General features: G+C 34.4%; 1 protein-coding gene and 1 pseudogene across 3 annotated transcripts; both read left to right on the top strand.

Annotated features, from left to right (window-relative positions):
• Positions 1-4,133: 4,133 nt before the first annotated feature.
• On the top strand, positions 4,134-6,920 carry LOC145166474 (LEAF RUST 10 DISEASE-RESISTANCE LOCUS RECEPTOR-LIKE PROTEIN KINASE-like 1.1). Of its 2 annotated transcripts, XM_079085459.1 has the most exons (4): positions 4,134-4,974; positions 5,053-5,119; positions 5,232-5,270; positions 5,380-6,920. In XM_079085459.1, exons 1-4 carry the CDS (start codon positions 4,384-4,386, stop codon positions 6,573-6,575), a joined length of 1,893 nt encoding a protein of 630 aa, XP_078941585.1. In that variant the 5' UTR covers positions 4,134-4,383; the 3' UTR covers positions 6,576-6,920. The 2 variants fall into 2 exon arrangements, with proteins under 2 accessions (XP_078941585.1, XP_078941583.1); XM_079085457.1 differs by having other exon boundaries at positions 4,134-5,119.
• A 488-nt stretch (positions 6,921-7,408) lies between these two features.
• LOC145166473 (LEAF RUST 10 DISEASE-RESISTANCE LOCUS RECEPTOR-LIKE PROTEIN KINASE-like 1.1) lies at positions 7,409-10,155 on the top strand (annotated as a pseudogene). The gene is made up of 4 exons (XR_013740549.1): positions 7,409-8,493; positions 8,583-8,615; positions 8,700-8,939; positions 9,024-10,155. The product of XR_013740549.1 is annotated as an LEAF RUST 10 DISEASE-RESISTANCE LOCUS RECEPTOR-LIKE PROTEIN KINASE-like 1.1 (transcript).
• Positions 10,156-10,462: the final 307 nt, after the last annotated feature.

Raw genomic sequence — 10,462 nt, 5'->3', positions numbered from 1 at the left:
TGAAACTCCTAGATCTTTTGAGATTCATTAAATCTTATCAATGGCATGTTTAATGTCTGATTATGCTTTTCAATTTGTGACTGGGATACCGATGATCACAAACAAGATGTGAATAACCATGCAAACACGCATGACATACTCATAGTCATTTATGATCTCACTTTGATGTGTTGGTAAACCATACATGCTCCATCAACAATCACAAAATCGATTATGTACCATCATTTCTACTTTACACTCCCACATTAGTGTGCTGGTTAACCACACACAACGACTTAACAAAGAAATGATGTGCGTTTTCATGGATTAGCATACATTTCACATTTTTCCTAAAATAACTACAGTGAGTTTTTTATGAAGAAGATTCTAGTACTTTATTATTATACTTTTAATCTTTTATATCCTATCAAACCCGTTCAGCTAATGACCCTCCACCACACAAAGGAGTGGTGGACACCCATTCAACAGTCATTGTATATGTTGTTTCCTTATACCATTCCTATAGCATGGCTTCGTGAATGAGTCCTACTATTGATTCGACTGGCTTTTGTTATACATATAGTATGAAAGTTGTTATATATATGTATAGGGTGTATTTTAAACATTTTAAAATCTTCAGGATTTAAAATTTAATTTTAATTTAACTATTAATTAATTAATCTTTTTAAACCAATTAACGATTTTATCTTTATCTTTTAATTAAACAATTAATTAAATCATTTAAATAAATTATGGCTTTAATATTTATCTTTTGATTAACATTAATTAAATTAAATATTAAAATCCATGAGGATAATTCATTCAATTATCTTATAACAAAAAATTATATTCCTATATTTATCTCCTTAAATCTCAAATTAGGTTTTTAATCATATTAGGCAATTAAAATTTGGATTTTTAACAGAACCGACATCAGATAATGACTAAAAACAACCTACTAATCAGATAAGGCAAGAAAAACAAGCAAAAAACAAAAAACCCGAAAAGCGCGACATGCCTTTTTCATTTTTGTTTTTGTTTTTTTTTTCAGTTCATCTCATGCACAATCAATGTTAGACAATCACGCTCTAATACCAATGATGAGTTTTATAGGTTATAAAAATTATGTACATGTGGAAAAATAACACTTAACAATTAAGGGTACATGTAACCTATAAGGATCTACGTCTTCACATTAAAGACAACATACTATGAACTATAAACCCTATATGAATCCTAGTAAAATTGAAATCACTAGATTTAGGTTTACATACCTTTTGAATTGTTATAACAAACAATCTTTGATTCCTTCCTTGTAGATCTTTAGAAAGCAAGCATCAAAAGTATGATGTCTCTAATGGCTCACACCCAAAGCTAGAAACTAGAACACAAGAGAGGTGAGAGGAGAGGGGATGTAATTTTTGGCTAGGGTTCTCTTAAAATGATTGGATGAAAATTACAAGGTAATGGTCCTTTTATATAGCTGTCAGGAAACCCTAGAAACTGTATATTTGAACATAGAATAATATTATTTCAAATCATAGTATTTCAAATCCTAGTGATTATCTACTTTTCTTATATCAAATGGAGCATTTTAGATTGCCTTACAAGGCACTCCAAAACCGTCCACCATAGGAGGTTTGTAGAACCTCTCCTTTGCTCGATTATTAAGCAATTACAAAGCAACCCTTGCACTTCTAATTAATTCCAATTGACCCCAAATTAATTCCAAATTAATTCTGATAAATTATTAATTAATTTAATATATTTCAAATTAATTTATTAATCATATAATAAACTAATAAATTATTTTCTCTCTCTAAAAATGTCATCCTAATCAGTTTCTAGTTATGATGGCAACCCAAAAAGGACTTTGCTTCTAATCACAAGTTTATACCAATTTAGTTATGAGTTTAGACACCTTAATCCAACACCAATAACCCAATAATCTTGACTTGGAATTTTACATGGGTTAACTGGATTTCTCTTTAAAGTAACTCATTTGTTTGGCGTGTTTTTCAGAACAAAATTCAAAATTTTCCTAATATGATTATGCATGGGGTTGTGTAAGTCTTTGTCCTTTTTGTCTCTCGGCTGATGAGAGTGGGGATTACCTTTTCTTCTCCTGTGATTTCGCTTCTTCGTTAAGGAAATGGATTGTTGATTGGTTGGATGTCTTCAAGTTGTAACATGCTTCTTGCTCAAACGTAATGGATTTGATGGATTCAGGGAGCAACAACAAACGTCTCCAGAATCTCACCTTATTGATTACTTATGTCTATCATTGATTTATTTGGAAGGCCCGTAATGGTATTATTTTTATGAACGAAGGGAGCGGTTCTGCTTATTGAGGATGATATTAGCATTAATACTTTTTACTGGATCAAAAATAGGTCCAAGTTTTGTAATCTTGATTGGGTTGCTTGGTGTATGTCTCCTATTTCGTACTTTCGTTGTATCTAACTTCAACTTCTCGCTTAAGTCTCTTTTTTGTGCTAAAATATTTGCTCGTCGTTCCAAAAGAAAAAAAGGTGTCGCTAGGTTCTTGAACAAAACAATACTAAGGCCCTGTTTTTTTTTCTTTGTTATGTCATGAATTTATAAAATATACTAAATTGATAAAGTATTACTGTGATATATATATATATATATATATATATATATATATATATATATATATATATATATATATATATATATATATATATATATATATATATATATTTGGACCGAATGCACTAGTTGAATCTAAATAAACAACTATTTTACCCTCACGTTTAAAAATAATAAATTATCATTTTTTAAATAATTTTTATAAGATATAAATATGCAAAATGATCATTTATTTAATAATCAAAATAAATTAAAAATGTACTCACATTAAATATCTTTTAAATTTTAAATAAATACAAAATAAGATTAAAAATATACATCATCAATTTGTAACTCAAAATTAATAATTGTTATATACAAATTATGGATAACTAATTAGATTTTTCTAAAAAAAAAAAAAAAAAGTAGAAGTACAACGATTACAAGTTTGCAATAAAGCAAACCTAATTTGTTAGGAGGTATTTTGGAAAAATAGATATAGAACTACCACTTAATGATATCATTTTCGTCACTTAATTTATTAAGATTTTTTTTATAAGATTAAGTAAAAAAGAAAAACACCCTAATGCCCTAGTCAAACAAATGCTCAAGTAGACTGCTAACTGTGGGCCAATGCGATATGAGAATGAATGATAGTTGCGCACTTGCGCTTGCCTCTCTTCAAGTTTGGTAGTTATTAGATATCTTTAAGAAATTTTGTTTAAAATTTTCAGTTAAAGATCTAATTACCCCTCAAAAAATAAAACTATAATCAAATTGTAGTATATTTCACACCTTTTGCAAATATTCTAGCTCCGCCTATTAACAACACATTCGTAAAGTAATTTTGATATTTTACGTCCCTTAACACATTCGTCAACTTCAACAGATGCTTCCTCTCTCACATTTTGCATGAAATTAATTAATGTCGTGTTTCAAAGAAAGCAAGGATGATAATTGCTCAATGGAGCAGAGACCATGGAGAGTCAACGGTCAATGAGTCAAGTCTTGATAGTTTGTCTTGATCGATAAAGAAAATTAAAATTTCTGTCCCACTTGTTTAAAGACTTTGTTTTTAATAGAAACTTCAAGTCCAGTGCTGAGTTCCCATATGGTAAAACACCCTAAATTTATTTATATTTTGATGCTGTTAAACCACAATTAATTAAAACATGTGAAAGCTTTATGTTACCTTGATTATTTCTTTAAGTAGGTCGTATCGATTGGATCTGTGTCCATGATTCCGAACCAACTTTAACATTGATCAATGATTCATCCTATATAAGGTCAATTTCGTGGTTGAACATTTATGTCAGTGAAAAAGTATATACTTTCTTCGAGGATGATGTGATATTGGAAATTTAAGGAAATGGTTTCTAGGGTCTAAAAATGTAGCTTATTCGTAATTTTGGATTATTCTGGCTGTTAAAAAAAAAGATTATTCTAAGTTGAGACGTATTAGATTGGCATATAATGGCAACCACATGAAACTCTCCAAGGGATGTTTTGGCATTTAAAAGGGGTTAAGAATGGATGGATCGGTGAAGAGTCAGTGACTCAAAAGCCTTGAGGGTCTTCATCAATAAGAAGAAAATTACAGAATTTCTATGCCTTTGGCATGCACGTTGGGGCAAGTTGAGTATTTGGGTGTGAACGCTGATTAAATGCTACTCACATATGACCTCACATCTTTCAGCTTTACTGTTTCAAAGACTTCCTCTATAGAACACATAGACCGAGAGGAGATATATAATAGATTCTCAAGGACACAGGCGATATTAAGCGTCTAGCCTTTTCTGTTGGACACTTAAAATGATTAGCATCTTCTTTTTAGCCTCCATTGTTCTCTCTTTTCTACAATTCATTCACTCTGCTACAGAACACAACACTTCTATGTCTACCTGCCCAGAAAGTTTCAGTTGTCCAAATTTAGCACAATTCAAGTACCCATTTTATAATGACAGTAACACTCAATGCGGGTTGATCCAGGTCAACTGTACTTTGAAGGGTGGGGAAATTGAAATTGGAAGAGACTCATATCAGATTGTTGGCAAGTATGTGTCTGATGAAGCTTTGGTCTTGATCCGTAATTCAACATTTGAAAGACTTGTGAATGATAGCAGTTGTGAGGCACTTATGGATAACTTCACATCTCCAAGTCCTCTTTTGTATTCCATTTCAATCGCACCCTTCATCACTCTCTACAAATGCAGAAACCATCCCAATTATGACACAGAAATAAATAGTATTTTTGACCAATCTAATTACAATAAAGAGAGATGTGAAGATCACGATTTCTACTATAACTATTCCATCAGTGATACAAAAGTTCCAAGTGATCTCCCGCCTACATGTCAAGTAGTCCGGCTGCCCATGAATGTGCGAAAGCTTGGTGACGGTAAAGTAGTCAATGAAACCACCATCTTTTATATTCTCAGTTCTGTATTCTCTATTTACTTTACAATTACTTCCTGCGATAAGTGTCAACAGGAAGGGGGCCAATGTCTCACTCACGATGGACAGTTCCAGTGTTTATACGCCAAAAATGGTATTTATACCAAAAAAAAATTTCCTTTTCCTTTCTTTCTTAATTATTCTGGGTACACCAGACTTGATATATCTAATATATTAACTTATATTTTGTTGTTTGGTTTCTGCAGAAACACCACTCAGTAAACTGAAACATATATATATCCTAGGTAATACACATCTCTGGTCAAATGCATTAGTGCTAAATGTATAAATACATACATACATACATACATACACACAAATTGTAAGTGAAGCTGTTGTATTTTCTTATTTTAGTTCCCGCTGGATCTGCCTTCATCGTCATCATCTTTTTTGTCATCTTCCTAATCCGGCGTCGGTACAAGAGAAACCCTTTTTCCTATTCCCCTTCAAAGGAAAAATCACTAAACGTTGAAGATGGGAATCTTTTCTACGGCGTCTCTGTTTTCTCTGGCACAGAGCTTGAAGATGCCACTCAAAATTTCAACCCTTCGAAAGAGCTAGGGAATGGAGGTTTTGGAGCTGTTTACTATGGTAAACTACAAGATGGAAGAGAAGTAGCAGTGAAGAGGCTTTATGAGCACAACTACAAACGAGTCCAACAGTTTGTGAATGAGGTTAGAATCCTGACTGGTTTACGCCACCCCAACCTTGTGGTGCTCTATGGTTGCACCTCTCGACAAAGCCATGAGCTTCTCCTTGTGTACGAGTACATTTCCAATGGCACTGTTTCAGATCACCTCCATGGTAAACAAGCAAATCCAAGCTTACTGACATGGCCGTTAAGGATGAACATAGCCATCGAAACTGCCAGAGCGTTAGTGTACCTTCATGCCTCTGAAATCATACACCGAGATGTGAAGACGAGTAACATTCTTCTTGATCAGAATTTCAGTGCCAAGGTAGCAGATTTTGGGCTCTCGAGGCTGTTACCAAATGATGTCACGCATGTGTCTACAGCTCCTCAGGGAACACCAGGATATTTGGATCCCCAATATTACAATCGTTACCAATTAACAGATAAGAGTGATGTTTACAGCTTTGGAGTGGTCTTGATTGAACTAATATCATCGATGAGGGCTGTCGACTTAAATAGGTCTGATGACGAGATTAGTTTGGCTAATCTGGCTTTGAACAAGATCCAAAGATGTGCGTTAGATCAATTGATCGATCCTGATCTAGGATCCGATTCAGATGCTGAAATCATGAGGATGATGACATCAGTGGCAGAGTTGGCTTTTCAGTGTTTACAGTATTATTCAGAAATGAGGCCTACGATGAATGAGGTGCTTGATGTGTTGGAGGATATTCAATCCCCAGGGAGAATTGATGCTGATGAAAGTATCACAGACATAGAAAAAGTAAAACCACCACCTCCTTCTGAAGCCAGCGATAAGACGGTTTTGTTGAAAGACTTCCTGCCTTCGCCGGTCTCCATCACTAGTGAATGGCATAGCGAAAGCACGTCATCAACTACACTCCCTGTCAGATAGATGGCATCACAACATACGATTACTGTGTATATTTATCTACTCCGTGTGTTTTTTGATCAATTTTTCCATCGTTTCTATGCCCAAAATATTTGTGTTTTCGTGAACTCATGAAAATGAATGTAATTAACATTAAGTTCCTGTTTCTTTTCGATTTAATGGGGACAGCTTAATGGATAAGTGACAGAAGTGTCACTTTATGCATTCAGTACAGGTGGGGTTGTCAATAACAGGGAGAGAGCTGTACCAGAGGAAGAGGGGGGGTATCAACCCCGAACCTGAAAAACTAAATACTTCCCAAAAAGCCTTAATCCATAATGTTTGGTGTATTCAGATAATAAGCAGGTAAATAAATCTTAACATTGTATAAACTAAATGTTGATAATTACATGTGACTAATGAACAACAAAAGTCAATGCGTGTGTTAGTCTAAGTCTTGATCCATAAAGGAAATTTTGAAGAAAGTTTCCATCCACTTATTTGAAAGACTTGGTCTTTGTAGAAACTTCAGGCCAACTGCTGGGTTTCCACATGGCTTACTTTATTTATATTTTCTTGATGCTGCAAAAATACCAATAAAGGTGAACACTTATATTACCCATCAAAATGTTTAATTTCTTTTTCGCCAACACTTTCATACCGTTTTCACCGTTTCATGGTGACTGTGTCTATCAGTGAAAAAGGGTGTATATATTCATGTGATTATTTTTTATAAACATTCTGATGTTATGTATATACATTCTTCTTTGATGATTTTAGATTGAAAATTTAATAAAATAGTGTCTAACTTTCAAAGATGTCTTGTTCGTAAGTTTGAATTATGGCAGTTGAAAAGTATTAGATGGCATGAACAGGGAACCACATGAAAGTTTCCAATTCAATTTTTTGAAGTTTCAAAGGGTTTAAGGATAAATGGAGGAGAAGAATATGCGACTCAAAAGTCTTGATAGTGGTGCTCAATGGAGAGAAATTTATAAAAGTGACAGGATTTTCTATGTTGTGGGCATACACGTGAGGGAAAATTGAGTTTTTGGTGTGAAAGGCTGAAAGCATCTTAAATGGGACCTCATTTAACCTCTTTTAGCCCAACTGTACCAAAGACTTTCTCTAAAGAAAAAATAGACCTAAAAGATATATATGTAAATACACAATTATGTATGGAGTCTCAACAACATTTGTGAAATGATTCTCGCCATCTTTTTTGCCTATGTTCTTCTCTCTTGTTTTCCTTTTCTTCACTCTGCTACAGACCACAACATTTCCAAATCTATCTGCCCAAAAGATTTCATTTGCCCAAATTTTTCCCCATTCACGTACCCATTTTATAATACCACTGACAGTAATTGTGGGTTGATCAAGGTCAACTGTACTTCATATGGTGGGGAAATTGAAATTGGAGGAGAGTCACATGAGATTGTTTCTAAGTATGTGTCAGATCCTCTGGTCATGATCTATAACAAAACATTTGAAAGACTTGTAAATGAGACAAGGTGTGAGGCACTTGCGTATAACTTCACTTCTCCAACTCCTCTTTTGTATTCAATTTCAATCCTACCCTTCATCACTCTCTACAAATGCACATATCATACCAATTCTATGAATACCTCAAAATACTTTGATCGATATAATTATAGTGGATACGACAGATGTGATGATCATGATTTCTACTATGATTATTCGATGATCAGTTATGCAGTATTTCTACCTGATCTCCCACCTACATGTCAAGTAATACAGCTGCCAGTGAAATTTCGAGGGCCAAATGATCCTCAAGTACCTAACACTACCAACATATTTTCTCTTCTTGGTTTGACATTCTCTGTTTCATTTAACTTGTCAACTCCCTGTCATAAGTGTCATCAGGAAGATGGCCAGTGTAATATTCACAATGGACTGTTTCAGTGTTTGGATGCCAAAAAGGGTATTTACAACTTTTTTTTTCATATTTCTTTCATATATATTCATGAAATTGGTTTTTTTGTCTTATCTTCTGTTGTTCGGTTGTGGCAGAAAAATCACTCAGAAAACTTAAACTGATTCTAGGTAATATAAATATTGGATTGAATGCATTACTACCAAATATATAAATACATCAATGCACATAAATGAAAGAATTTGTATCTAAAGGTGTTGCAGGATCCTCCTTCATCCTCATACTCTTTTTTGTCATCTTCATAACCTGGCGTCGCTACAAAACCAACCTTTTTTCCTATTTCTCATCAAAGGACAGATCACCAAAAGCTGAAGATGGGAGTACTCTCTTCCATGGCGCCTCTGTTTTCTCCTACACTGAACTCGAAGATGCCACCAGACATTTCGATCCTACTCGGGAACTAGGGAATGGAGGTTTTGGAGCTGTTTACTATGGTGAGAGCTTTACACTTGCTAAGAATATTGAGGGTGTTTATTTTCACTTAAGTTATTCATCAAATCTGATCTTTCTGTAAAAAGGTAAACTCCAAGATGGGAGAGAAGTAGCAGTGAAGAGACTTTATGAGCACAACTACAAAAGAGTACAACAATTTGTGAATGAGGTTAGAATCCTCACCAGATTACGCCACCCCAACCTTGTGGTGCTCTATGGTTGCACTTCTAGACAAAGCCATGAACTTCTCCTTGTGTATGAGTACATTTGCAATGGGACCCTTGCTGATCACCTCCATGGAAAACGAGCAAATGCAAGCTTACTACCATGGCCATTACGGATGAACATTGCCATTGAAACTGCCAGAGCTCTAGTGTACCTTCATGCCTCTGAAATCATACACCGAGATGTGAAGACATGTAACATTCTTCTTGATCATAATTTTAGTGCAAAGGTAGCAGATTTTGGGCTCTCAAGGCTCTTACCAGATGATGTCAATCACGTGTCTACAGCTCCTCAAGGAACCCCAGGATATTTGGATCCCCAATATCACCATCGTTACCAATTAACAGATAAGAGTGATGTTTACAGCTTTGGAGTAGTCTTGATTGAACTAATATCATCGATGGTGGCTGTTGATTTAAATAGGTCTCAAGACGAGATTAGTTTGGCTAATCTGGCTTTAAACAAGATCCAAAGATGTGCGATAGATCAACTGATCGACCCGGTTTTAGGATCCGATCAGATCCTGAAGTCATGAGGATGGTTACATCAGTAGCAGAGTTGGCTTTTCAGTGTTTACAGTTTTATTCAGAAATGAGGCCTACAATGAATGTGGTGTTGGACGTGTTGGAGGATATTCAAGCCCAGCGGAGAATAGATGCTGAAGAGTCGAAAACCCTAAAACCGCCACCTCGGTCGGAAAACACTGATACGACGGTTTTGTTGAAAAACTTCCCGCCTTCGCCGGTGTCCGTCACTGGTGAATGGCATAGCGATAGCACTGCATCAACTACACTAAGCATCAGATAGATTGGAGATGAAGAATCGTATACCATCGACTAGAAGTTTCAACAATTGCACTTATTTTACAGTTCCTCGATAATCACTAAAAGCAAATTCAATTCTTGTACTTCCATGGAATTGAAGGTATCGAAAGAGATATGTCTCTGAGCATATCCGACGCCACTTCTAATTTTTCTTCAAGTCAGCGTATGACAGTCAATTATTTGAAATTTTCAAAAAAACCTCTCTTTCCACTCTTTCATGAGAAAAGTCATTATTTTCTAAGAGACATTAATATTTATAAATATTAAGAAAAAAAAAACTATCCTTCACATTTTATACTTGTTAACATGTCATAATTATATACCAATAAAAAAACTCACGTCATTTTGAGTTCGAATAAATTTAACGAAATCTGTAAAGACTTGATTTAAATTTCTAAATATCAGACATTTCTAAAAGGATAATAATGCAAACATAATTTTTTATATCATTCTTAAGAGACATAGTAACATTGATG

Source organism: Lactuca virosa, chromosome 3 (assembly GCF_052849685.1).
Source record: "Lactuca virosa cultivar CGN04683 chromosome 3, Lactuca_virosa_CGN04683_v6, whole genome shotgun sequence".
Taxonomy (NCBI): Eukaryota; Viridiplantae; Streptophyta; class Magnoliopsida; order Asterales; family Asteraceae; genus Lactuca; species Lactuca virosa.
This window is presented reverse-complemented; position numbering and strand designations above follow the sequence as displayed.

Coding starts and splice junctions, on each gene's coding strand:
- LOC145166474 (XM_079085457.1), top strand. CDS start 4,384: ATGATTAGCATCTTCTTTTTAGCCTCCATTGTTCTCTCTTTTCTACAA. Junction 5,120..5,231: donor GTGTTTATACGCCAAAAATG/GTATTTATACCA, acceptor TGGTTTCTGCAG/AAACACCACTCAGTAAACTG. Junction 5,271..5,379: donor GAAACATATATATATCCTAG/GTAATACACATC, acceptor TTCTTATTTTAG/TTCCCGCTGGATCTGCCTTC.